The sequence below is a fragment of the Sphaerodactylus townsendi genome, linkage group LG05 (assembly GCF_021028975.2).
Source record: "Sphaerodactylus townsendi isolate TG3544 linkage group LG05, MPM_Stown_v2.3, whole genome shotgun sequence".
Classification (NCBI taxonomy): domain Eukaryota; kingdom Metazoa; phylum Chordata; class Lepidosauria; order Squamata; family Sphaerodactylidae; genus Sphaerodactylus; species Sphaerodactylus townsendi.
In genome coordinates, this window is record NC_059429.1 from 25,757,939 (window position 1) to 25,785,389 (window position 27,451).

Here is a 27,451-nt window from a genome sequence, read left to right on the forward strand (position 1 = left end):
CCATCAGCCCCTGCTCTCTGGGACACCCCTGAACTAAATGGTGCAAAGTCTGCTCATCCCCAGAGACAGGCCTAACAATCGAGCACTCTCTTCTCTCCCAGTTAGAGCTAAACTGCTCTGCCACACCACTAGGCAGAGCTACCCTTCACTCTGTCTGCTCTTTTTTCTGAGCCAGAGCTGAGCTCTCCCTGCTCCCTCCCTGAGGCAGAACTGAACTCCCTCTTCTGTGTTCCCTCCAACATCTCATCCCCCCTCTCAAAAGTGACTGGATGCTGGAGCAGCACTCCAATGGGCTCATCTGAGTAGCTGATTTTCCCTTCAGGGACAGGGCAACTTCCGGTCCATCCCGGTATCTTACCTCTGAACTTGGGAATGTTCATTTATCTGTTGTGGTTATAGCTGTTAAGACCTACCCCTCCATGAAGGTCACTGCTTGATCTACGTGAGATCCAATTTTGCACATGGGAATGTATGTTGACAATGCATGCTAACATTTACACATTTGCTCAGCAGTGATTTTATTTGCCAGCGTACGTAAAGATGTCAGTGCAAGAGTGCTAGAAGACATGTTCACCTGTGTATCTAGGTCTGTAAGCACAAAAGCTCAGGTGTCCATTCATGACAGCATAATGCTCCTTAAGGACAGTGTTATGTTGGACTAGTCTAGATGCTGGTATGCTACCTGAGCGCATTAGCAGTGTGCTGGTAAACCTGTGCCCGGCTTGGGACTTTTGGGACATTTAAGTGACAGGTTTTGGACAGATCCTTCCTTCAAAGTCCTTCAGTGAAACAAGGACCAGCGTGGCATCCTTGAAAGGGAGGCGTGAACACGATGTCTTCTCACATTTGCAGCGTGTGTAGTCCCAAAGTCTTACAAAGCAAAGCAAGGAATACAGTTCTGCTGGACTCCCCTCCTCTCTAAACCAGCAGGGATGCCCTCTTTTCTAGCAGGAGCAGTTTGGGCTGGGCAGAAATCCACAGATCCTCTTCTTTCTTCTTCCTTTTCTTCCCGTGGGCAGGGCCACTACTGCTACTGTCCTTTCTCTGCCGACTGCAACAGCAACAGTGGCAACAGATGAAGAAGCTGAAGAGAAAGATAAGGACAGGCAGCCCCAACAGTATCGCCAGGCAGACAGTGTTATAGACACCCTGCTGATGCTTTGAGTGGATGAAAGTCCCGATGGAGTGGAAAAAAGAGCTGATCTGCTCCATGGTGGCTCTTGGGTGAGGAAGGAAGGTATTTGTGGGGGTGGGGTGTTGTGTTAAGGCCCCTTCCCTTGTCCTCTGCCTGCACCTTACAGCAAAAGGCCTTCGTTGATATGATCAGCCTTTCAGTGGTGTAAAAAGCCTCCCAACTGGAACCTGCAAAGATAGAAAATGAAACATGGGTGAAACCAGGCGGTGAAAGGAAATCCTTCAAGTGTACAAACCCGAGTTCTGCTTGCAGATGCCTTTGATTGTGAGACCGCAGTATGTCTAGCAAGCTGTGCAAAGGAAGGCCCCACGGTATAGCATTCACAGCAATATTTCTACTAAGCTATTAGATTTAGATTAGTTACACTTCACAGGGCATCTGTCCCTCTGCGTGGCCTAAGAGAGACTCCCTGCTTGACTGGCTTTACCAGTACCCCAGGGCAATTTGGGATGGACAACAACAATAACAACAACAACAGAAGAAGAAGAGTTTGGATTTATACCCCACCTTTCTCTCCTAAAAGGAGACTCAAGGTGGCTGACAAGCTCCTTTCCCTTCCTCTCCCCACAACAGACACCTTCTGAGGTAGGTGGGGCTAAAACAGTACAGAGAGAACTGTGACTAGTCCAAGGTCACCCAGCAGGAATGTAAGAGTGCAGAAACACATCTAGTTCACCAGATAAGCCTCTGCCACTCAGGTGGAGGAGTGGGGAATCAAACCCATTTCTCCAGATTAGAATCCACCTGCTCTTAACCACTACACTATGCTGGCTTCCACCACCTGCATGCCAGCATCACTTTTTAAAATTTATATCCACTTTCTCCCCTATGGGGACTCAGAGTAGGTTACACCATTCTGCCCTCTTCCATTTTGTCCTCACAACAGCCTTGTAAGGTGGGTTTGACTAAAAGTGTATGATTGGCCCACGGTCACCCAGTGAGTTTCCACGGCAGAGTGGGGATTAAACCCTGGGTCTCCCAGATCCTGGTCCAACACTCTAACCACAACACCACACTGGATCTTTCACTTCTGAAGAAAAGCTGGAAGTGACATCATGATGTTGAAGGCAGTGTTCTAGGCTTTCCCCCCAAAATCTATGTTTTAAAGCAAATTCTAGAGCAACACAGCATGACATCCTTTCACGTTTTCACCAAAAGTGATATCATGTGATGGTGTGACACTGATATTCCTGCCCCATTTTCCACCAGTTTCCCTCTGCTGGTCTTTAAGTAGCCAGTGGGGAACTCAAAGGATTGCCAGGAGGTTTCCTACCATAGCAGGAGCCGTGGCTTCCCAGAGACTACTGTGCAGTAGGAGAGCTAGTACAACGAAGAAGCTTAGAGTCCCCACAACACCCTTCAATCCAAAACCCAAGGTGCCTGGGGATACCGCCACCGCCCTGCCACCATTAGAGGGCTTTCAGGCAGCATGGGGAAGCAACTAAAAAAACCCCCAAACCCAGCCATCTGAAAGCCTTCTATAGGGCTAAATGGAGTCATGCCACCCTTCTGGGTGGCAAGTCCAAGGCCCTGGCTGCCGTGTTCCTGGCCCTAAAGCCCAGGTGGAAGTCGACTAACATTGTGATCTTTCATTGCAATCCTTCTGTGTCTTGCATCTAACTGTAATACTGACTGTGAAGCTTAAGGAGCAGCAGTGGCGTATGAGGTTAAGAGCTCGTGTATCTAATCTCTGAGGAACCAGGTTTGATTCCCAGCTCTGCTGCCTGAGCTGTGGAGGCTTATCTGGGGGATTCAGATTAGCCTGTGCACTGCCACACATGCCAGCTGGGTGACCTTGGGCTAGTCACAGCTTCTTGGAGCTCTCCCAGCCCCACCTACCTCACAGGGTAAGGAGATTGTAAGCCCCTTTGAGTCTCCTGCAGGAGAGAAAGGGGGGGATATAAATCCAAACTCCTCCTCCTCCTCCTTCTTGTCTCAAGACTCATACACTTCTGTGTACAGTCACACTTGTTAGTAAAGAGGGACTTCTCTTTTAATCAGTCCGTGCATGTTCCTCCCCTCTTCCCATTTGCTGATAAAGCTAACCATAGGGATTCATGACAGATGATGTATGCAAGAGAAAGTCAGAATACAGATAACCACAGAGGCAGATGAAGTTTACATAAATAAGCCACCAGAGTTTGGCACCAACTAACCTCACAGTTTGTTTTGGCCCAATGTGAGGAGGCTCACACTGTTAGAGATGCTGGCCAGCTTGCTTATACTCCTAGATTATTGCCTGATGTTTTTGCCAGGAGGCCCAAGTAAGATGTTCTCCTGCTAATTTCTGGAATGTGCTCCCCATCAGAGCTCGGGAGGATGACACCGTTCACCACTGAGAAGGGGCAAAGAAACAGTGTGGAATCAATTTCTGATTTGAATTCAAAGTGAGGCCTCTATGATGGGAGCTGGTTGAAGCCAGAGCATCCTTGGACACAGCTCTTCTTTTGGGAAAGCTGGTGTAGGATCAGCAGCTGTGCTGTCTGCTAAAGGAATCTCATTTGCCTCCACTATGCTTGAAATCTCAATTCGGTAAATAAAGCAAATAATATGAAGACGCCAGTGGACTTTTCTCCTCCAAAAGAAAACAAATTCTGCTGGCCTGCATCTGGTCTCCTCTGTGCGTGGAAAACTGGGAAGCGTATAATATTTTATTTACAATATTTTTACCCCAGTTTCTGGTTGCAGGACTTTCAAAGAGGTTTAAAAGAACAAGAGTTGGTTTTAAATACAGATTAAATATTCAGCAACTTAAAGCAAATCAATATAGGGGTAAAAATCAACGGAGTAAAAGCAGAGGAAGCTAGTACAAGCAAAGAGATTCAGATATCAACTGTCCCACACATTTCCTGGTATAACTTGTCCACTAACATAACAAAGGCCACTTCAGTACCAAAATCAGGTGGACACTATTGGAGCCACACGCATTTTAAAGGGGTGCATGAGGAGCTCCTGAAAAGGATCCGGGTACAGTCTTTCTGTTTCTGTGGAACTCCCAGACATTCCTACACGATGATGGAAAATGTCATCAAGCCATGGCTGACTTATGGCAACCCCAAAGGATTTTCAAAGCCAAACACAAACGTAAGTGGTTTGACATTGCCTGCCAAAGCGTTGTGACCGTGGAGCTCTTGGTGATCTCCCACCCAAGTACTAACTGACTCTGAGATCTTATGAGATCAGCCTAGCCTGGGGATGATCTAGGTTAGGGCTGATCCCATATACATTTACTCAAAAGTAAGTCCTACTGAGTTCAATGCAACGTACCCTAAGGAAGCATGTTTGAAGAGTTTATGTATAGTTCTATGTCAGCTTTATACCAGTACAAATCGTGATTTTCACCTGAGAACACCTGAGTTTGATTAGGGTGGTCAGAATTCTCTCCTACAAATCCCATCTCTCTTCTTCCCCACCCAAACTACAGTTCCCAGGCTGCCATATATACAGGAAATAGCTGTTAAACCATTTTGAGTCTGTAAATGCGCTTACCATTATTAGGGAATATGGAAAAGCTTTGGGGAGCCAAGCAAATCTCCAAGAGTTAAGCTGCAGACTTAAGAACTAGCCTGCTGGATCAGACCAGAGTCCATCTAGTCCAGCACTCTGCTACTCGCAGTGGCCCACCAGGTGCCTTTGGGAGCTCACATGCAGGATGTGAACGCAATGGCCTGCTGCTGCTGCTGCTCCTGAGCACCTGGTCTGCTAAGGCATTTGCAATCTGAGATCAAGGAGGATCAAGATTGGTAGCCATAGATCGACTTCTCCTCCACAAATCTGCCAAGCCCTTTTTAAAGCTATCCAGGTGAGTTCTGCTTGCAGATTAGCCTGTACACTTCCTTCTTTTCTTTGTCTGTCTTCTTTTCATCTGGGATTTGGAATGACCTTCTTCACTCCAGCAGATGGGGAGGAAGAGGAATCCGCCAGGTTTTACCAGCAAACTTGCCTGGCTCCTTCATGTAATTCCCATACTGCAAAAAGTGAGAAAAAAATGATTTCAATTAAGAGACCCTACACCCAAAACATCCAGCCATGGAGAAAGCTGCCTGGTATTTCTCTGCATGGTTCTCGTGTATTGGGGTGTTGTGTGTTTTCTGGGCTGTAAGGCCGTGTTCTAGTAGCATGACGTTTCGCCTGCATCTGTGGCTGGCATCTTCCAGAAGTACTTCCAGAGCATAAACGTTTACGTGGTGCTGAATGCCCTGGACCACACAAGGTCATTCTGTGCTTTGAGATACAGCGCTAGAAAAACAGATGGCACAACAAAAAGGCAGATGGACAAATATCTTTGGTATTTGCACTTTGGGTGACCCATGCCTTGGGTTTACTCAGTTTCGCATTGGTTTCCTGGTATATTGTGCAATTGTTGCACTGGCCCTTGCGGCCCAAGCGCTCACAACTGCTATTTTTATATATATATACACACTGCCCCATCCCTGGAGGGCTCTGGGCGGTGTACAACACAAAAGAAACAATATAGGCAATTAAAACATTTAAAAGCAGCGGCAACCGTAAAAACATATCTAGTAAATATAATACGTTACAATAAAATAATTAGCGTTCAGCAATCTTACCATCACTCTTAGTGTCTCCCACCCCTCCTTAAAGGCGTACCCAATGTCCTAATTCTAGAAACTTCCTCCTCCTCCAAAGGCGGGAGTGGAATGCATGCGAAGTCTAAGATGACAGTTGGGCTCCAGATGTCAGGGGCCAGGAGAAGGGGGCGCACCTTCCAACTGCCAGTTCCTCCAAAAGGCTCCGGTGGAACAACTCATTCAGCCTTACAGGCCCCCCCCCAAGTGGAATCTCCAGCTGGCAGGTCCCGCAAGGCCCGGACAGTTGGCGGGAGAGCGTTCCCCACTATGGCTCTCTGAGTCCTTAGATGCGGGGTCATGGCTTTGCTTTTAACTGCCTGCTTGTGGTTCTCTGAGGCACAGGAAAGGGAATATTAGAAAAGATGTGTTTTGGCCTGATCCAACAAAATACATGAAGCTGCCTGATACTGAATCAGATCCCTGATCTATCAAGATCAGTATTGTCTACTCAGAATGGCAAGAGTTCTCCAGAGTCTCAGGTAGGAATCTTTCACAAGGAGCAGCAGTGGCATAGTGCTTAAGAGCAGGTGCACTCTAATCTGGAGGTACCGGGTTTGATTCCCTGCTCTGCTGCCTGAGCTGTTGAGGCTTATCTGGGGAATTCAGATTAGCCTGTGCACTCCCACACACGCCAGCTGGGTGACCTTAGGCTAGTCACAGTTCTTCTGAGGTGTTACAGGGTGTTTTTTTGTGGGGGGGGGAGGGAAAGGAGTTTGTGTCCCTCTGAGTCTCCTATAGGAGAGAAAGGGGGGATATAAGTCCAACTCTTCTTCTTTAACACTTGCTATCTGATCCTTTTGTAAAAACAGGATCTGTCAGGGATTAAACCTGGGAACTTTTGTATGCCAAGCAGATCTTCTACCACTGTGCCATGAGCCATGGCCATTCCCCAATCCAAAGAGACAAGCATTATGTTTTTAACAAGAGCAGGAGTGCAGCTGTCAGCCAGCTATCAATCACAGGCTTTATTCTGCCCCTCCTCCAAGGAGTTCAAGGTGGTTTCCCCTTCCTGTTTGGTTTGCCCTTCCTGTTTTATCCTTGGTACAACCTCCTGAGATTGGCTAAGCTGTGTGAGGTGGGCCCAAGGTGACCCAGTGATCTCACCCCAACTGACCTGTTACAATAACAGAGGTCATATGCAAATGCGGAGCTAATTCTAGAAAAAAAGTATTGGAAACATTTTACTGTAGTTATGCACACCATTCCTTTTCTTTCTCTGAGGGGACTCAAAGCCGTTGCTTAAGAGGCATAGTTCTACCTTCCTTTATCCCCTCACAACAACTCCTGTGGAGGTAGCTTTAGGGCTGGAACGCGGGTGTGAGTGGGCTCCAAGGGGCTCACCCAGCCTTCCAATGGCAGTATGCGGGAGGATGCAACTCAGGAATCAGATGCAGGTGATTTGGAACTTCAAAATCCAGGGAGAAGCTGGAATGTGGAGAATATTTTTAAAAACCTCCCCACAATTAACAGTTGGAAGCTGTTACTCTACACGTGAGAGTGAGACAGATTACTGACAGCTTTCTCTTTAAAAATGATGGAGTTTTGGTAAGAATTGATGAAGAGCAGCTTTCATTATGGAAGCTATTTTCTCAGATAAAGTGTTTAGAAAAGACAAGTGTCTGTGGCAGTACCAGGCAGACCAGAAGGGGGCGACGACACAGTAAAGTTACTCTGTCTCTTAGAAAAATGTTTTTGAATTTCTGTTCTTTCCATCTAGCAGAAATCAGGGTCGGTGTGCATCCCAATGCCTATAGCTAAGGAACAGTTAAATTTTTGGTCATTTCCAAGCTTGTGCATCCCATCTAAGTTCCTCATTAGTTTCTCTGTTGTAGAGCCTGCACAGACATGAGCAAACCAGGGATACCATTTCAAGGATGGTATATTGGTGGTGGTAGGGTTGTTGTTGTTGGGAGATCCACAGAATGTCCTTAAAAAGGCTTGCTTCTTGGATATCTTGGAAATGAAACCCCCAAATCTGTCACATATTGAGTCGCAGTGAATTTTTGTATACGTCGTAACACCTGTAACAGTGCCAACAAAGGCACATTGTCTCCTTTAATAGGGGAAGTACATCAAAGAGAGGACTGTTCCAAATCACCCTCTATGGTGTGCGAAGAATGGCAAGGCCAGACTCCATGGTCACCAGGGGGTAATCATTGCTGGCTGGAGATCAATGCTCTCATGCCCTTTCCACCCTCTCCCCACTGTCGACTGCCTTCACTGCATATCATATGTAGTGGGTCAAAAACAGCAGAGTTCAAAATTCTACCATCTCATTCTGTGTGATAAAGGTTAGCTCAAAGTGCCTTCGTGCAGTATGTCATCCAGAGAGCAATAATCCCTCAGGAGGCCTGAAATACAGGGAAGGAGAACACCTCTACCTTCACACATAGGCTGTTTCCTCACGGCCATATAACAGCACCCTAGGGACGGAAAAAACGCCATCCCTAGGGTGCTGTTTGCACAGGCCACCCCAGAGCGGCGCGAAGGCACTGCTTTAAACCTTGCTCAACTAGCAAGGTTTTTGCAAAGTGCCATTTTCTCACCGGCGCAGTGCGAATCGCACCGGCGGGGCGACGACGCTTTGCCCATCGCCTCCACTGATCTTCCTGTCCAGCGTCACTCTGGAGGGCTGCAGAGATCCGCCCACACTGCCCTCCAACCACTGGAGGTCAGAGGGCAGCATGGGTGGGGCCCTTCAGCCCTCCAGAGCAATGCTGGAGAGGAAGGTCAGTGGAGGGGGCTGACCCAGAGGCAGAGCTGCCTCTCCAGCAGGGGAGCAAGTCGGGGCCACTTGTGCGATAGCGTGCGAACGGTCCCCGAGCCTCCACCGGCACAATTCATGCTGGTGGAGCTGCGTTTCCGCGCATGTGCGGAAACAGCTTAAGTGTCCCTCATGAGGTAAACATCAATTTCTTTCTGTTCTTTTCTGAGGTATTTTATTGCAGTACCTGGAGAATGGGGTGTGTTCACACACTGCAGCCCAGCTTATCTATTTTAGGAATCTATCTTAGGAATCTATCAGTGTTAACATCTTCAGATACCAAATGCATGCACCACATTCTTCATAATAAACAGCAATCTCTCTAACACACCGCAGTAGTTCTTCTTGTTTTAAACATGACACAGGGTGTAAAATAAAAACAAACCCCAGTTTCCAGTAACACTTTCTGACAGAAAAAGGTTACGTTAGACAACCACCTTAAAATGCAGACTGGTAAAGACAGAGAAGTCGATTATGCATGACATGTCTGCTGCGCAATGGGACAAATGTCAATCGCAGCAAGATTTCTTGTACGGAAGTATTTTCTGGAGTCTCATTTTCACTTTCCATTTCCTCTGTGGCAAGCAAGACCACTTCCAGCACGACTTTAATTTGCTTCGCTGCCAGAACGGTACAGAATTGCCAGTGAGCACAGCTTTGTCCTGGACATCTTCCATCCGCCCACAACCAGCCTTCCTAGTTTCACCATCATCCATGCTTTCCCCCTCACTCCCCCTTCCTGCTTCTCTAAAGGCGTATACTGAGATACTGATATTTCGATATAATAACAGAGGACTTTTCCAAGGAATAGTACAAGCAGGGTCTCTTTTGGGCTCTACCCCCTCCCCCATTTTACTTCCCCCCCTTCCCAATGATTGAGAGGGCTTTAAAAAACTTTATTTCAAACCAGCCTTTCTTTTAAAACTAACTGTATCTGGTTTAGGGCCAAAATACTTTAATCCTACTTAAAACAGCCCTGCAAGAATCTAACTAGATGTCACAAACTACTTCAGGACTTGCTACAGGACTTGCTATACTGTGGCTACTAGTTCCTGGCAGCAATATGAGTAAATCTGACACAACTCAACTGGGAATGGGACTGCTGGGCAGGAGAATAAGGAATTGCTGCCTTCTCCTCTATGCTGTTTTTGGCAGCTGAAACAGCCCAGGGGGCCATTATTTCCTGTGTTGAAAGTCAGCATGAACAGGAATGCTTGCATATGCTGATTCTCCACAGAGAAAATAACGCTCCTCACTTGATGGCCCCAGACTGTTTCAGCGCCACCAAACATAGCACAAGGGAGAAGGCAGGAATTACTCTTTCTCCCACACAGCAGCCTAGGCCCTTTTGCATGTTCACTCACAAGTTGCCTCTGGGAACTACCGTGTTTCCCTGAAAATAAGACAGTGTCTTATATTAATTTTTGCTCCCAAAATGCACTATGTCTTATTTTCAGGGGATGTCTTATTTTTCTGTGTTCTGTTCATCAGGCATGCTTCCAAACAAAAACTTTGCTACGTCTTATTTTCAGGGGATGCCTTATATTTCGCACTTCAGCAAAACCTCTACTACGTCTTATTTTCAGGGGATGTCTTATATTCGGGGAAACAGGGTAGTGGTTACAGTCTAGCTGCAGCTCTCTGTAGTTTGTCTAGTTAAGCTCTAATAAAAGTAGTTATTCTCGATTTATAGCTGTAGAATAGAAGCTGAGAAAGAAAGCCCACTATCGGACAGGAGTTTGGGTCCAAGTTCAAGTCATAAAGCTAGGTGTAGGTTTGATATTTATGACCATTTATCATTGCACTGTCTATATTTTCAAAATAAATTTGGGGCAGACAACATTTTTGGCCCAAGTACCCCCAAAATCCCATGTCTACCTCTGAAGGTGTTGGTAGGCTGGCAAACAAAATGCAAGGATGAAAGTTGTACTTGGTCAGCAATGTTTTGCACAAGCCAACCCTCAGTGAACTGTCACCATCTAAGGATTTGCCTCAGAGTCAGCTGATGGCTGTGAAGTTCTGGGAGACCAATGATGGGTATAAGCAGTGGCGTAGGAGGTTAAGAGCTCATGTATCTAATCTGGAGGAACTGGGTTTGATTCCCAGCTCTGCCGCCTGAGCTGTGGAGGCTTCTCTGGGGAATTCAGATTAGCCTGTACACTCCCACACACGGCAGCTGGGTGACCTTGGGCTAGTCACAGCTTCTTGCTCTCTCAGCTCCACCTACCTCACAGGGTGTTTGTTGTGAGGGGGGAAGGGCAAGGAGATTGTAAGCCCTTTTGAGTCTCCTACAGGAGAGAAAGGGGGGATATAAATCCAAACTCCTCCTCCTCCTCCTCCTCCTCCTCCTCCTCCTCCTCCTCCTCCTCCTCCTCTTCTTCTTCTTCTTCTTCTTCTTCTTCTTCTTCTTCTTCTTCTTCTTCTTCTTCTTCTTCTTCTTCTTCTTCTTCTTCTTCTTCTTCTTCTTCTTCTTCAACACATGTCTGTTGCCTCCCCCTGTACCACTGGCTCCAGCAATGCTTCCAGTGCCTTGATAGCTTGGGCAGAAATTCGGCCCTAGGTTCCAAACATGCTACCACCAGCATGCACAATTATTATTATTATTATTTATTATTTTATTGGACTTATATACCGCCCCATCCCCGAAGGGCTCTGTGGGGACAATGGGGACTGTCTATCCTGATCGAGGATCCATATACACACAACCAAGTTCACGCTGACAGCGGCTACTGGGAGCCTTGATTTCATCACTCGCCAGCTCAAGAAGAAATCCTCTCCCTGTTTTGCGACTGCAAACAGTTCAATGTTACTCGAGGTCATTGAGAATTGTGAGAATATCTTAAAGTAAACAAAGGGAGTCTCATCAATTCCCCCCCCCCCCATTTATACAGCTGGACTGTTCCTTGAGGCACAGAGAGCATGTGACTGGCCTAAAGTTCCCTCAGGAAGTTTTCGGCTAAGCCAAGAACGGAACCTCATTCTCCCCTGGATGTTTTCTTCAGTGCCTGCAGCACAACAGGCCCCTTCTCCTCTGACCTAAATTGCCTCTTCGGCTCATTCAGAAGCGCCAAAAAACGCCAGCCCTGACTTCATGTTCATAAAGCTTCACCCTCCTGTCCGCAAAGGACAAATTTGGGGGGACTGTTATTTGGAAGGTAGATTTCTGAAAACTTCCCATGGGAGCATCATGCGGTCAGATTTTGCTTCTGACTTGTTTTTAGTTCATGTCTGACATGACAGCATGTTTGGGGGTAAAGTGAGATTCCCGTTTATTATAATATCGAGCCGCTGTAAATGCTACATGGGGCAGGGTTCAAGAGAGGTGTGTTTTCTTGCTTCAGGTAAATGGACACAGATTCTGGCAAAGGAACAGCAGTGGCGTAGGAGGTTAAGAGCTCATGTATCTAATCTGGAGGAACTGGGTTTGATTCCCAGCTCTTCCGCCTGAGCTGTGGAGGCTTATCTGGGGAATTCAGATTAGCCTGTACACTCCCATACACACCAGCTGGGTGATCTTGGGCTAGTCACAGCTTCTCGGAGCTGTCTCAGCCCCACCCACCTCACAGGGTGTTTGTTGTGAGGGGGGAAGGGCAAGGAGTTTGTAAGCCCCTTTGAGTCTCCTACAGGAGAGAAAGGGGGGATATCAATCCAAACTCTTCTTCTTCTTCAAAGTCTGGCCCAGTTTACTCAGTGCAGCCTCAGTTTTTCCACAATACACACCCTGATATATCAGCACCATCCTTTACACATCCTCCACTGCACCCCATTTTAACCACAGAATTTCCTAGGAAAAGGAATGAGCACAGTCAAGCAGAAACAAAGTATGATTTTTCACAACTTAGGGGAAAAAATAGCAGAAACGGAAAACGAAGGGTGTATGCAGTGCTAAAATAAACATTTGAGCCTCCCTTGGGTTTTGTGTCTCAGTCGTGAAAGGTGTTAATGCAGGCAAGATTTCCGAAGGGAAACTGAATGTATGTGGCAGCTAATGGGGGCTTTACATTTGCTTATGAGCAGCTCCAGACCTCAGCTACGAAAGGGCAAAAGTTACCTGTACAGGCCACGTCTCTGTAATCCCAGGATAATAAGATGGCAAAGAGGCCAAAGAGCATCTGCACTTAGTTAATGCTACCTATTTGAACTGCAAGCTCTTAGGGGCAAATATTATCACCACTCATGGTGGGTACAAGGGATAGCATAACAGCCCTGGAAATCAACCTGTGTCTTAAATGCTGTCAAGTCACTCTCAACCTATGGAAACCCTATGAATTAATGACCCTCAAAACATCTATTGTTAACAGCCTTGTTGGGGTTTTGCAAACTGCAGGTCATCGCTTCCTTTATAGGGTCAACCAATCCCATCTTGGGTCTTCCTCTTTTCCTGTCGCCCTCAACTTTTCCTAGCATTATTGTCTTTTCCAGTGACTCTTGTCTTCTCATAGTGCGACTAAATTTCAATAACATTAGTTTAGTCATTTCAACTTTTAGCGAGAATTCAGGTTTGATTTGATCTAGAACTCACCAATTTGTCTTTTGGTGGTCCACGGTATCTGTAAAATGCTCCTCCAACCAGGGGCAGAGCAAGGGGGAACTGTGCCCGGGGCACGCGTGCACCCCGTGCCCTCGCCACGCCCCCGCCCACCCTGCAACACTTCAGCACAGGCACGTGCCTGGGGCATCGTGCCCCCCTGCCCCGTTGGCACTATGCCACTGCCTCCAACACTTCATTTAAACTAAATCAACTTTCTTCCTGTCAGCTTTCTTCACTGTCCAACTTTCACACGTGTACATAGTAATGGGGAATACCGTAGAATGAATTACCTTGATCTTAGTCACCAGCAACACGTACTTACATTTTAGAATCTTTTCTAGCTAGTTAACAGCTGCCCTTCCCAGTCTCAATCTCCTTTTAAATTCTTTGGCCCCTTCTGCACATGCAGAATAATGAACTTTCAATCCACTTTGAACCTGGATTTTACCATGCATAATAGCAAAATCCACTTTCAAACAGTTTCTTCATCGTCAGTCTTAAAGTTGTGCAATACCCCAATAGTCAATACTTTGGTCTTGTTGATGTTCAGCTGTAGTCCTGCTTTGGCCTTTTCTCTTTTACCCTTCATCAGTCGGCGTTTCAAATTTCCCTATTTTCTGCCAGTAGGAAATCAACCTTGTCGGGGGAATCTCCTTTCTACTAACGAACGAAGGAGTTACAGAAATTCATCTCAGCAAAGAACAGCGTTCGTCAATTGACTTCCTACCATACCGCCTTCCAGGCCTAAAAAACCCTTTGTTGTCAGAAGGGAGAGGGGATTCAGTTTCCCTGACACAACTCATGCCCAGCTCGGTCCTTTTCATGTTCTAAAGCAGGGTGTGGTGTTACAGGAAAAGGAGAAGGGTGGGCAACTGTCAGAAAGATTCCTGTTTAGAACAATGCTTCTCCCCACGGTGTAGCGTAGAAAGACCGTTCTTTTCAGATTTTGATTTTGGCACTGCAGAGGGAACTTGTTCTATGAACAGTCCTCCCATTATGCACAATCACTGTTTTGTGTGAATGAAGGAGAAGGAGAAGAGGAGCAGGAGGAGGAGTTTGAATTTATATCCCACCTTTCTCTCCTATAAGGAGACTCAAGGTGGCTTACAAGCTCCTTTCCCTTCCTCTTCCTACAACAGACCTCTTGTGAGGTAAGTGGGACTGAGAGAGTTCTGAAGAACCGTGACTAGCCCAAGGTCACCCAGCAGGAGTGTAGGAGTGCGGAAACACATCTGGTTCACCAGATAAGCCTCTGCCACTCAGGTGGAGGAGTGGGGAATCAAACCCAGTTCTCCAGATTAGAATCCACCTGCTCTTAACCACTATACCACGCTGGCTCCAATGCATGCATGTAATTTTCCATGCATGTACTACTTTGGTATTTGTGAATGAGTCCCCTCCCTCCAAAAAACAAGGTTCTGCTTATATCTACCAAAGGCGCGCATGCAAGGAAAAGTGCATGTTGCTCTGTTCACACAAAACAGTGACTATGTGTTTCAGGAATATCACATTAATTTTTTAAAATCTGAAAAATCAATGCCACACCCCATACATACCTTATTTGAAGCAGTTCTACCACATGCTGTGGGTATGTAGGCAGGAGTCAAGCTTTAATGATACAATTGGCAACCGGGCCACTGAGCTTAATTTTCCATTCCATTCTGAAATAGAGTACTTTTTATATGTGTAAACTGATTCTTATTTAAGCTTGTGAAAACACAGCTTTTGCAAAAACAAACAAACAAACAAACAAACAAACAACTGAACGCTTTTGTAGAACTGCATTGTCTGTTATCCAAGATGATGAGATAAACTTAGCAGCTGGGAGAGAGAATGTTTTCAGAGAGCTCTGTGGAATTTGAATGCAGAATCATGGCTTGTGGTGAACGCACCCGCTCATGTTTTGCTTCCTGTGAAGAGGGCTCTGTATTACCCCCAAACCTGCAAAACTGTTTGACCACTAACTATACTTCTCTCAATCACACCCCCTTCCCTCCAGAACTCATCTGCCTCTATTTACAGAATTGGCAACTTTTTCTGAAAAATTATTGGGCTCTTTCTCGCAGTTTAACCTACCTCACAGGGTTGTTGTGCAAATAAAATGGAGAAGGGTTGTAATCCGTTTTGGGTCCCTTTTGGGAAGAAGACTGAAGTATGCATAGCTAAATGTAAAACATGAATACTAGTTAATCTCTGTGGTTTACAGTGACCTGGCACAAGGAAATTTCACAGGTGACACTTTTCTATCACTCACAGTCATGTCAGGCCATGTCTCATTGACTGGCATAGGAACAGAGCAGGTTAAAAAAGTTGGCAACTTTAGCAAATCATGAACTTCTTAAGAAGTTAACAATCCTCACCATTTAACAGCCGTACCATCTTAAAGATGGATATAAATATAGTTCACTTAATAGCATTAAGGGGACTCATACTCGCCTTTAAAAGTTTAATGTGCCTGTATATTCTGATTAAAATATTAACAGTTAATTACAGAAAAGGATAGTTTCAATATAGTGTCACCTCCCCCCCTCCCACCTGGCCATAAATGGAAGACATTATTTATTTGGAGGAATGTTGCCAGTGGAATATGTGAGTTCAAGATGTGTTGATATTTTGGCAGCCAACTGGGGTTTTACTTTTTTACAGGTTTGCTGTCCTGCTGGCAAATATGATGAATCACAGATAGACTCATTCCATTTATTAACAAGACATACTGGTTTCTGCCCTTCCTGAGAACACAATGTGAAGAACTCACTTCTCAGACACCAGCCTGCTCACCATGCCTGATGTTTTCAAGTATCGAAGGATGAAAAAAAACCCAGCAGGGGATGCTGGCAGGCAAACGAAGGGGCCTGTGAGATGATGTGGGGGTGATGGTAATAATGCCTGAAGCTTAACAGGCTCAACTACCCTAATGTCAAAGAGGAGTTCAGTTTAGTGGCACACCTCCTTTCTGTCTGCCACGAGATTCTCTAGGCAGCTAAAATCACACCCCCAAAATATACGATACGATAAAAATTTAAAACAGTGTAAACAAATTGATCAGACACAAGCGTACCAACAATGTATAAGTGCCTCCAATCCTCTCACTTAGGCTCATTCCGCACATGCAGAATAATGCACTTTCAAACTGCTTTCAGTGCTCTTTGAAGCTGTGCGGAACAGCAAAATCCACTTGCAAACAGTTGTGAAAGTGGTCTGAAAACGCATTATTTTGCGTGCACGGAAGGGGCCTCAGTGTTAACCAACTTTGGAAAGCAGCAAAGGTGCAGCCTCACCTCCTTTGCAAGGGAATGCCTTAGAATGAGGGAATTCCTTAAAACGGAGTAGCAGCTGAAAAGGCCCTGCTGCTGGGTCCTTGGCAGATCAACCTAGTCTGAGAAATTCCTGAAGGTTTAGGGTAGACCTTAGGGAGGTTTAGAGCGAAGAGGGACCTCAGCGGGATATAATGCTAGAGTTCATCCTCCAAAGCAGTCATTGGGCCTTTCCCCACTTACCGTAAGCCCCGCGCTACTTGAAGAGAGTAGCGCGGGGTTCCTCCTCCCTCCCCACGGCAGGGGCGGCCACAGCGCAGCCACCCCGACGCTGCCACTGTCGAGTCCCCTTAGCGCGCGGCATCCCAGGCGCTCTTCCGAATGGCGCCTTTTGACGACCCCGCACAGAGCGCGGGGACGCCTGGGATGCCGCGCGCTGAGAGTTTACACCTTTTCCCTGAGAGCAGCGCGCGGCATAGGGAGGATGGAAGGGAGTGGGGAAAGGCCCATTTTCTCTAGGGAAACTGATCTCTGGAGATGCGAAGTAATTCTGGGAGATTTTGATACACCATCTGGAGGCTGGCATGAGCAAAAAAGAACACGGCCAACAGCTAGGCGGAGTGAAGTGTACATCTAGGCCTGAAATAACCATCTAAATATTTGGCTTCAGGTTAAATATTTCAGTTTTACGTCAAATATTTCAGTTTTATATATCAAGTAGCAACGAATGGAACGGAATTTGCATCAATGGACATGGACGATTACATCTGTGGAAATCTGGGCAGGCATGTACTTGTGAATTTCTGTGTCAGTAGACCCTTTGTGACTTATATTTACCTTACTCATCCCCCACCTACTCAACTTAAAACCCTTGTTCAGAGAACATCCTGGTTGCTAAATCAGATGCCAAAATCCCAGCAGATTCCAATGTACACCTGTGATTGCCAGCCTTTGTCTGACTATAACACGTAATAGCATGTAAAATAAAATGAGAGGCAAATTACCCCTAGGGGGGAGGATTCAACAATTAGGAAAGTAGCTATTGATGGCATCTCAAAGACTCCCAGTGCAATGGACTGATAACAGCACAAAAATATTGATCTTTGAAGGCCACATGGGCTGTCTGAAAATAGGGATGCCAGCCTCCAGGTGAGACCTGGAAGTTTCTTTCCAGACAATAGAGATCAGTTTCTCTGGAGACAATGGCCTCTTCCGCACACGCAAAATAATGCATTTTCAAACCACTTTCACAACTGTTTGCAAGTGGATTTTGCTATTCCGCACAGCACTGAAGAGCACTGAAAGCAGTTTGAAAGTGCATTATTCTGCATGTGCGGAATGAGCCAATAGATGTTTGTGAGGCTGGACTCTATGGCTTTGGGCCCCACTGAGGTCTTTGTCCTCCCCAGACTCCATCCCGAAATCTTCAGAAGTTTCCCAGCCCAAATCTGGTAAATCTAGTCCCTCCCATTCCCTGTCAGTGGCCGGGGTGGTGGTGGTTGGGGGATCTGGCAACCCTAGTCTAAAAGAAGACTGATATCTTTGGGGATACTAATGGAGCTTTGGGGATACTAATGGATGGGGCTGCCAACTCCCACACGGGAAATACCTGGAGGTTTGTAGGGAAAGCCTGGGGAGGTAGTTAGGGCAGAGGAAGGACTTCTATGGGACATAATGCCAGAGTTCATCCTCCAATGAAGCCTTTTTGTCCAGGGAAACTGATCTCTATAGCCTGGAGGACAGTTGTAATCCCGGGAGCTGTCCAGCTGCCACCTGGCGGTTGACAACTCTAGTAACAGATTATATTCTCAGGAGAACTCAATGGGAAAAATCTCCTTGGGAGTTTATGGTAAGAGATAGCTGACATTATCAAGTCCTCCCTCTTTCACCTGTTGTCCCTGAGAACTTAGGAGATGAGATTTAGATCTGCGGACAGTAGTAGGGAATTAACTTCCAGATCCTTTGGACAAATCCTCTTACATGCTAGATCTCTGTGTTGTAAGTAAGGAAACATGGATCTTCCCAGAGAAAGACAGCCCTGGAGCAAGATGCTTCTGTTATTAAATATTTGCCTGCCCTTGAATATTTTGGAAAGACGTCTGGTCTGGGTATGTTTACAATTGACAAAATGCAGAACACAGCAGGAGACTCTTCTTTGCCTGACTCTGAGAATATTCACTAGAGTGGGACCAGCTCTGGTAACCATGCCCCTTTCTGTGGCTTTTGGGATGGTTATGTCATGAACCACCTTGTTTTAGCACAGGACCAGGAGTGCTTGCAGGGGGAAGACAACCTGCCCACAAGCCCCATCTTGTCGAACACTCCCAATGAAGCAGACTCTCCAATGCCTTCCCAAGGGACCCTGAGCTAGCAGGGCCCTCAGGGCTAGAGGTCCCAGCATGGGCCCATGGGTGGCCTGACCTGCCACAGTCTCCTGAAGCACCCCAAAGTCTCCTTTCTGCTAAATACTGAGGGAGTTAGATAAGTCACTACAGGATCTGGGTCCTAGAGTGCTCCTCATGAGTAGAGAAGCTGACTCAGCTAATGAGGAGGATACTAAGGAGGGACCCAGCAACACCTGCACGGAAACTACCTAAGTAAGGCTGCAGCTAGTGTGGGATGAATTGTTCTACAACCCTGCTAATGATCCAACTGGTTGCCTGACTTGCATAAGCTGCTGGAACCTTGCTGCTTGACCTTGGGTCTTGTTTTTTGGATGATGATTCTGGGTTGTGTTACAGGATCCTGGATGTCACTTTTGGACTGGAACCCTTGCCGGGAAATCTGTTGTGGTCTGGGACTTGCCTCTATCCCGGTGAGAAGGACAAGTGATGATCCACCAAAGAGGTGCAGGAGCCTAGAAATGGGATGGCGGCACCAGAGTTGTCACTGGGGATGTGAAAGGCTACAGCAGGATTGGAACCTGGACTTCAGGGCCATCAGACAGGCCCTGAGAGAAGGTGCAGATGCTATAGCAGAAAACAATGAGTGGAAAAGAGATGGTCCTTTCCTTTCTACATCCTCCTCTATTTGTCTTGGGGGAAGGGCCCTAACATCTCCTTCCTGCCCTATCTGCGAAGGTCTCAGTCCCCACCTCCCCCAATTTTAGGATGAAGGATCCCTCCACAGTCTGTCAAGGTAGAATGGCCAGCTTTGGGTTCTTGAAGATTTGGGGTTGGAGCCTGAGAAGGGAAGGGGTTTGGAGAGGGGACTCCATAAGGTACAATGTCATAGAGTCTTCTTTCCAAAGCATCTGTTTTCTCCACGGTAACTGATCTCTGTATTCTGGAGACCACGTGTACATCTGGAAAAAGTTGACAATGTTATACCAAGGGAAGGAGACAGCCTGATTCTTTATGTATGTTTCCATGATTGAAGGTAAGAACTAACGTAATGAGTTTCGCCAGGTCCCCTACTTCTATGTCCATAGTGACTGGTGGCTCCTCTGGGCTTGACATGGGTCACATCAGCCCCTCTGGGCTGCTGTACAGAGAGACAGGGTCAGGATCCACTGCACAGCAAAAAATGGGTGTGGGAAGTAGTCAAGTGGTAGATGCTGTAGTTTCCTCAAGGACAATACATGACATTTGGGATAGAACTGAGCCTTCAAAAAAAATTGACACTGAGGAGATTTGGATGGGGCCAATAGTGCTAGGACTTTCCCACATTATATGTTGTTTTTAGCCCTGGGATGGATGAAAAAAATACACACATACACAGAGTGGAAAGACATCCGTCCACATGGTATCTAATAGGGTGAAAAGCAGCAAGAGGTAGCCTGTCTTTTTGATCAGGAAAAGTTCAGGGGTAAAGGAGAGGAGAAGAGTTACAATTTCCGTTTCCCAACTTCTTGGCTCTGATGCACATGGCCCACCCCAGCTATTTGGTGCTGAATTACACCACAGATCTCTAGCACCATGCGCAAAAGCCCTTCAGTCTCCTTCAGTCTTCTGCTTGATCCGTTTTGCTTTCTCTATGAGTTGATTTTGTGGCCTCTTCTCACTCTTTTGCGAAGCTCTGAGAAAAAAACTGCCTTCCCTCAACAGAGCAGGAAAGGTGTGTGTGTGTGTGTGGGGGGGGAAGGTACATAGGAAGAGCCCCCACCTCCTCAGGAAGTGCTTAACCCACCTTCCTAGCCCCACAAGCAAGACTTCTTCACCTCAGCTACATCCTTCAAAGGAAAACATTGCTTGTCTGCGCTTCAGTTCCACTTCCCAGTTATTCTTGAGGTTTCCTGACCTATATTTGTACAGGTGAGTTCTCTGAGCTTCATACAGACTACTCCTATCCCTACCAGCTTATTAGGAAAAGTATGAAGTTGTTACCATAATTATGGGCCATCCTAGGAAGAAACAGCCCCAACCATTATACAGAATGAGATCATTGTTTAAAGTTGAACATTTTGGCACCACATTCTTTAGGTATTTATTATTAAATTCACAGCACAATGCTAAAGAAGTAAATTTGACTGAGCCCATCAATTTTAGTGAACTTAAAAGAGTAAAACGTTGCTGTGGTACGATTGCACTGGTACATTGCTAGCTGTGAGTATGGGAATTTGCACTTTTCATTTTAGGTGTCAAAATATTATGGGCTGCTGCTGCTCTTCTGTGACACACCAGCCTATCATAATGGTGTACACAGAAGACATATGACTCATAGAGAAGAAAGTTACATATTTGAAATGGCATATAGTTAGAGGTAGCCCCTTTAACTCTGGCTCTGGTCTTGACAAATTCATTCAGGAAGTGTGAATCACAAAGGCCCTATTGGCTTCAGTTTTGTTTCTGGGCTGGTTCACACTTATATATTCATCAGTTAGACACTACAGCATCATGTGCTAACTAAGCAACCACAACAATCAGAGACAGGATCTTCATTTCTGCATCATATCAGACACAAAACATAAAAGGAAGTTCATCTCTAGATGTGATGTGCTAGAAACCCACGGGTGTGTGTGTATGTGATATCACTTGTATGTCCCAGTTGTGAATTTCTCAGACAGACTACAGAATAACGGATAGGGCTGTCAACTTCCAAGTTGGAAAATTCCTCAAGATTTAGGGATGGAGTCCAGAGAGGATAGAGGTTGGGAAGGGACCATCAGAGTATAATACTATACAGCCCACCCTTCAAAGCAACCATTTTCTCCAGCAGAAAAGTTCACTGTCGTCTGGAGATGAGTTCTAATTCTGGGAGTTCTCAGTGCTCTACCTGGAGTTAACAAATGCTGGACTTTGATAAGATTCACCAAGACTTGCCCACTGAATCATAAGCTTAGATTCTCTTGAAAGTTATTGCTGATGGAAAGATTTATATCAGCGGGGCACACTTTTCTTGCTTCTCTGCAGCCCAGATCGGCTCCCAGGGGATGGGGGATCCCACAGAGCAGAACATGAAGGGAGGTGGGGCTCTGTAGTGGTGTGTGGAACAGTTGAACCCCTCCAACCCTATAATTTGTTTATTTAGTAACACACCATTAAGTGATGCCCATCCATGCACAGAGAGCTTTGGGAGGACAAAATACATTCCTTGCCTGTTGGGCATCTGGCTCGTGAAACAGCAAGAGCTGTAACTCTTCTTGCTAGAGGCAACGACAGTCAGAAATTCCACATGTAAACTTTCTCCACGTCTTTGTGTCTACCTGCCAAAACCAACTGCATTGGCGGAAGTTATGAAGCCTTCACATAAATTTCATTGCCGGACATTTCTCCCCTTTTCCTTCTTTCCTTTTTTTTACTTAATTAGGCTTGAAAACATCTTTCGACCCCTCTTTCCACAAACAAATCCTAAATCACAAGAACCTGATGCATTTTCTAAAAATTAAATTGATGTTCACACAGATTCAAGTTGCTGGATAGGAGTTTCCTCCTTCACAGAATATCCTTAGCTCATCATTCCCCCAAGCTGTAGTTAGTAGCAACTCATTTTTAAGGCAAGACTTCTGCAAAAAAAAATCTTCCAATCACTGAATTTCATTTCTTAAAGATTCAAGGAACAACTGGACCCTAAGCAATGAGTCTCATGTGTGTAGTTTCTGAGATCACTGTTCTCTTTACATGGAGGAGGCCATTTGTGTGGAGTTTAGCAAACGATTTAATGTTTTGAACATTTAACAGGTACCCAATTGGCCTGTCTCTTTTCACACTGGCAAGATTTGCATCTCAGCTGGCGGGACATGCTTGGTGGATTTTGGTATGCTACTTCATCACCTGTTGAAGGTTCCCAGAGACTGCAGCTGCACCCATCCTGCCTGACCCTGCGGCTTGCTGAGCCCCACTGCTATGTTTGGGGTTAGCAGGTGCAGTTTAGTTTCCTCCCAATTAAGGACGATAATACAATACCTGGACACATGCATATCTTAAAGACATGTGGTCTTGTGCTGAATGAATCTGGCAACCGAAACCTAGTCCATTTTTACTGGCCTGTATCTTCTCACGCCACTCAGCAAAGTTTGAAGCCTTCTTCCAGCAAGCAACGATAGAGATTTATATGATTATGCATGGAACGGAGAAAGTGGACAGAGAAAACTTTTTTTTCCCTTCCTTTTTTCTCCCCCAAATTCTAGAACTTGGAGCCCCCAATGAAGTTAATGGGAAACAGATTCAGGGCAGACAAGAAGAAACAGACCTTGACTTCATGAGTGTTTAACCTGCGGAATTCACTGTCAGTGGCTGTAATGATTGTCATAAGCACAAATGGCTTTAAAAGGGGATCAGACAGATTCATGGAGAATATACCGTGTTTCCCCAAAAATAAGACAGTGTCTTATATTAATTTTTGCTCCCAAATATGCGCTATGCCTTATTTTCAGGGGATGTCTTATTTTTCTGTGTTCTGTTCGTCGGGCATGCTTCCAAACAAAAACTTTGCTACGTCTTACTTTCGGGGGATGCCTTATATTTCGCACTTCAGCAAAACCTCTACTTCATCTTATTTTCAGGAGATGTCTTATACTCGGGGAAACAGGTATTAATCAGTGGCTACTACCTTTGGAGACTAAAGAGAATCTCCACATTCAGAAGTAGTAAACCTCTGAATACGAGTCATAGGAGGCAACATCAAGGGAAGACCTTGGCCTCTTCATCCTATCTGATGGCCCTCCAGGGCAACCCACTGGCCACTGTGTCAAACAGGTTGCTGGATGAGATGGACCACTGGTCTGATTCAGCAAGGCTCTTCTTATGCTGTTAAGCACACCTTTCCATCCAAGAAGCTGAAGGAAGGCTTCAGACTTTGCTGAATGGGTTTGCAGGCTATAGACCACTCTGTTCTGAACCCATCAACCTGAGGTGCTCTGTCAAAACGCAGGAGAGACAAGGAGAGACCAGGAAATCAGCTGAGAGATCAATGCAGTAACTAGAGCTCCTGTGAGCTCAAGGGCAGGTGTAAGGTATGGTTCAGTTGCACCTTTCTAATGGCAAGTGTAAAGAACGAACAAGTTGTACTTTTAAAACACCTGCAAATCTATTCATGAAGCACCAGCTTGCCCTGATGTGGATGGTCCAGGACAGCTGGATCTTCGTGATCTTGCAAGCTAAGCAGGATCAGCCCTGGTTTGTACTTGGGTGGGAGTGAAATCCAGAAGTAGGGAGTGAAATCCAGAAGTGAAATCCAGAAGCAAACCACTTCTGTTCATCTTTTACCTTGAAAACCCTATGGGGGTCACTGTAAATCTGATGCAATTTGCTAGCACATTTCTACTATCAAGCTTCAGATTTCTTACTGGGCCTTTAACAGCACCATAACACACAAACACATGGCAGATGGAGACAAGTTTGGGGAAATCTTCCCCTGCTGAATAACCTGCAGCTTGAGCATACAAAAGGAACCTCGTGCACAATCACACAGATAGAAGCGCTCACATTAACAGGCAGGATCGAAATAACCCTCATCTTGGAAAGAAAGTGTGGACGTTTTGTTTGTGAGGAACTTCTGGCAGGCTTCGTTCCGATCCCTTCATTTTTCAAGCGAGCCCTTCGTTCTGACCCACGTTCCAGTCTCATGGGGGAAAAGTGACAATTTGCATAAACAGAATGATGAATGTTGAATGAGATCTTGGCTGCTCAAAGCATCAGGGATGTTTGTTCCTCTCTCCCAACGGAGGAATGCTACTCCTTGGAGAACAACCCAGAGTTTTGTCAGAATGCTTCCAAAAGGCCCTACCAAAAACAAAACAAACCCAGCTAGTTTTTGACCAGGGCCATGTTTTTCATTACACAGTGTCTGAAGAGATGGACCCACTGGTCTGATTCAGCAAGGCCCTTCTTATGTTGTGTCCCCATCCACTAGCCTGCTAGATTCTTAGCCTCTTCTTTGCACTAAGGTTAACAAATGATGCCTTCTGCAGGACTCCTGCCTATAAGCGCTGCTAGAATCTCCTTGCTTATTTATTTATTTATTTATTCATTTATTTATTTCATTTTTAAACCGCCCTCCCCCGAAGGGCTCAGGGCAGTGTACATCAACATAATAATACAAATATAAAACAATCTATAACAACTTTAAATTAATAGAATTTAAACAGTTTAAAATTTACAATTTACAGATGGCGACTTATCCCAACCCCATTCCCGCCCACGGGAGACCAAGATGGTATGGGGGTCAGATGGTCATCCCGGCTGGCCAAAAGCCTGGCGGAACAGGTCCGTTTTACAGGCCCTGCGGAAACTCTGAAGGTCCCGCAGGGCCCTGGTCTCCTTAGGGAGCCTGTTCCACCAGGTAGGGGCCAGGGCAGTAAAAGCCCTGGCCCTTGTTGAGGCCAGCCGGATCTTTTTTGGGCCAGGGATTTCCAGCAACCGCTCCTCTGTAGAGCGGAGGGCCCTAGTAGGGCGGTACGGGGAGATGCGATCCCTCGGATATGTAGGCCCAATGCCGCTTCTTAGGCCCAATGTAAATGTAATGTTGGGAAGGCAAAGTTTCCATGATGGTTTTGAACAGGCACAGTATCTCACTTAAGCTGTGCTGTAAAACAAAACAAAAACAAAAAACAAAACAAAATCAAAAAATGACTTTTGTATTAAAGCCTGTAGCTACCCTCTTATAGTGATTCAGAGGTGATGGTTGGGTTAGCCCCTTTTCTTTCATTGTCATGCTTTTACGTGAAAGAGGGATTGGAAATGAAGGTAGAGACTTCAGACTGAAGTCCCTCTATCAAAGTGCAAAAGGCTGAAAAGGGATTGCTAACCAACCTTTCTGTCTAGCCATACAATTTAAGCAGGTCTACTCAGGTCAATTCAATGGGGCTGACTCCCAGGAAAAAAAAATGTTCCCAAGATGGCACTGTTAGAAACCCAATAAAAGCGATTGGAAAGGCTTTTCTGATTTTCATACCATAAAGACTGAAATGTTCTTTAAGTGGCAATATAGCATCTTCAGATCCTTTGAAAATGCCAGCCACAGAGGCAGGCGCAACATCAGGAGAGAATGCTACTAGAACATACAGCCTGGAAGCCACACAGCACCCCAATATGAATGAAGCCTGGATCTCAAAATCTACTGGAGGCTTTGCAAAGGATGTCCCTGCATTCATGGGAAAACAGGCTTTAAACCAACGGCACAGCACGCACGTTTCTCCCTTAAAGCAGCGCACAAGCTCCCCCTCTCCCTAACAAGAAAAATCCATTTTCTCAAGCCCAGTTTTCACTCTGAGTACACTGCAAGTCTCCCAGATGAACAAATCCTGCATTATTCCCAGGAAAAAGAATTTCAGAGGTTGGCACTGCCTGGTTGGGTAGCAATGGCTGGGTCATTGGTGCCTGCCCGCTCTCCCTCCTGCCCTCTCAGAATATAACAGAGGCAGACCCTTCCTCCTCTCTTCTCACGCCAGCCACTAGGCCTTGCCCCAATCCAGCTGGACTACAAACTTGCCCACATCATAACAGCCTGCAAGAACAGCCCCAAACAGATCTACCAGCCACATGGTCCTGGCACGTCCACAAACAGGGTAAAGAAGCCTTCCACTGTAGCTTGTTCTCTCCATCATTCACTGAGGTATACTGCTTCCGAGTACGGAGGTTCCTTCTGGCTAACAGACCCATCCTCCTCCCATTTAATTCGTGTCCTCTATTAAATATAGTTTATCCTCTGAATTAATACATTGTACCATTTTAGTGGTACCTATCTCATTTACCCCAAGCTGGTCTGTGAACATAATAAAGCCTGACTGCGTGCTGTACTCTATTTAGTGGGCTTCCTCCCACACATCCCGTGGCAGTGAGTTCCGCCGGCGAATCCCTCGCTGTTCGAAAGGGCTTCCTGACGTCATTTTCAAGAATCCACAGCCCACGAAAGTCATTCTGTTTGCCAGACCGGACAGCCGGGCGGAAACCACCCAGGCGCAGGGTGCGCCGAGGGCAGACGGGGCCAGGACAGAGCCGCAAGCAAATCCTACAAGGCACGTTTATTTTTTAGAGGGCGAGTCAACCTAGACACGCCGCCGTGTGAAACCCGGGGGCTTTGCAGGGAAAGGGACCGAGCCGAGCGGCCAGGGAAAGCGGCGGGAGCGCCCAAACTTACCGGCCCCTCCTTCTCCTCCTCCTGCTAAGGACGCGCTCCGAGCTGCGCCTTCATCGTGCCGCGAAGTTTCCAAACTCGGGAGGCTGGAAAGCAAAGCGGCTTCCTCCTTCCCGCCGCTGCAAAGCGACGCCTGTTCGACGCCTCCGGGCTGCACCTGGGCGGGGTCGGGACTTCTGGGGCTGCCCTTTCTCCTCCCCTGAGCGCCGCCCGGCCCCGGGAGGTGTGCCAAAACCGGCTCGTGCCTGGCGCCTCCGACGGACCGGGCTTTTCCCCGGCGGACTCCTCTCCAGGCCTCTCTTGGCTTGCCACACGCGCTCCCGGCTGTGCAGGCCCCAGGGGTCAGATTCGCGGGGGCGCGCTCTGAGCGGAGGGGCTGCAGTGTAGCCTTTCTCAGGGGGCAACCCGGGCAAGGGAAGCGACGATGGCGCAACTCGACTGCTCAAGTCTGTGTTTCTCAGCATGGAATTTCGACTTAAGATGAAGGATGAGTAAACGTTGTGTAAACATGATGTCATTTTCAAGGTTTTAGTAAGCGTTTTGAAAGGGTTTGACACGTCTATGCGCTATGTGGATTACAGCCGAAACCGTTACATAAGC

General features: G+C 46.4%; 1 protein-coding gene across 4 annotated transcripts; it reads right to left on the reverse strand.

Annotated features, from left to right (window-relative positions):
• Nucleotides 1-218: 218 nt before the first annotated feature.
• On the reverse strand, nucleotides 219-27,221 carry KIAA0040 (KIAA0040 ortholog). Of its 4 annotated transcripts, none has more exons than XM_048497590.1 (3): nucleotides 26,855-27,221; nucleotides 3,352-3,530; nucleotides 219-1,362 (listed from the first exon to the last, which is right to left on the reverse strand). In XM_048497590.1, the coding sequence occupies exon 3, from the start codon at nucleotides 1,210-1,212 to the stop codon at nucleotides 919-921; it is 294 nt and encodes a 97-aa protein (XP_048353547.1). In that variant the 5' UTR covers nucleotides 1,213-1,362; nucleotides 3,352-3,530; nucleotides 26,855-27,221; the 3' UTR covers nucleotides 219-918. The 4 variants fall into 4 exon arrangements, with proteins under 4 accessions (XP_048353547.1, XP_048353549.1, XP_048353546.1 ...); XM_048497592.1 differs by lacking the exons at nucleotides 3,352-3,530; nucleotides 26,855-27,221 and adding exons at nucleotides 2,592-2,595; nucleotides 3,108-3,119; XM_048497589.1 differs by lacking the exon at nucleotides 3,352-3,530.
• Nucleotides 27,222-27,451: the final 230 nt, after the last annotated feature.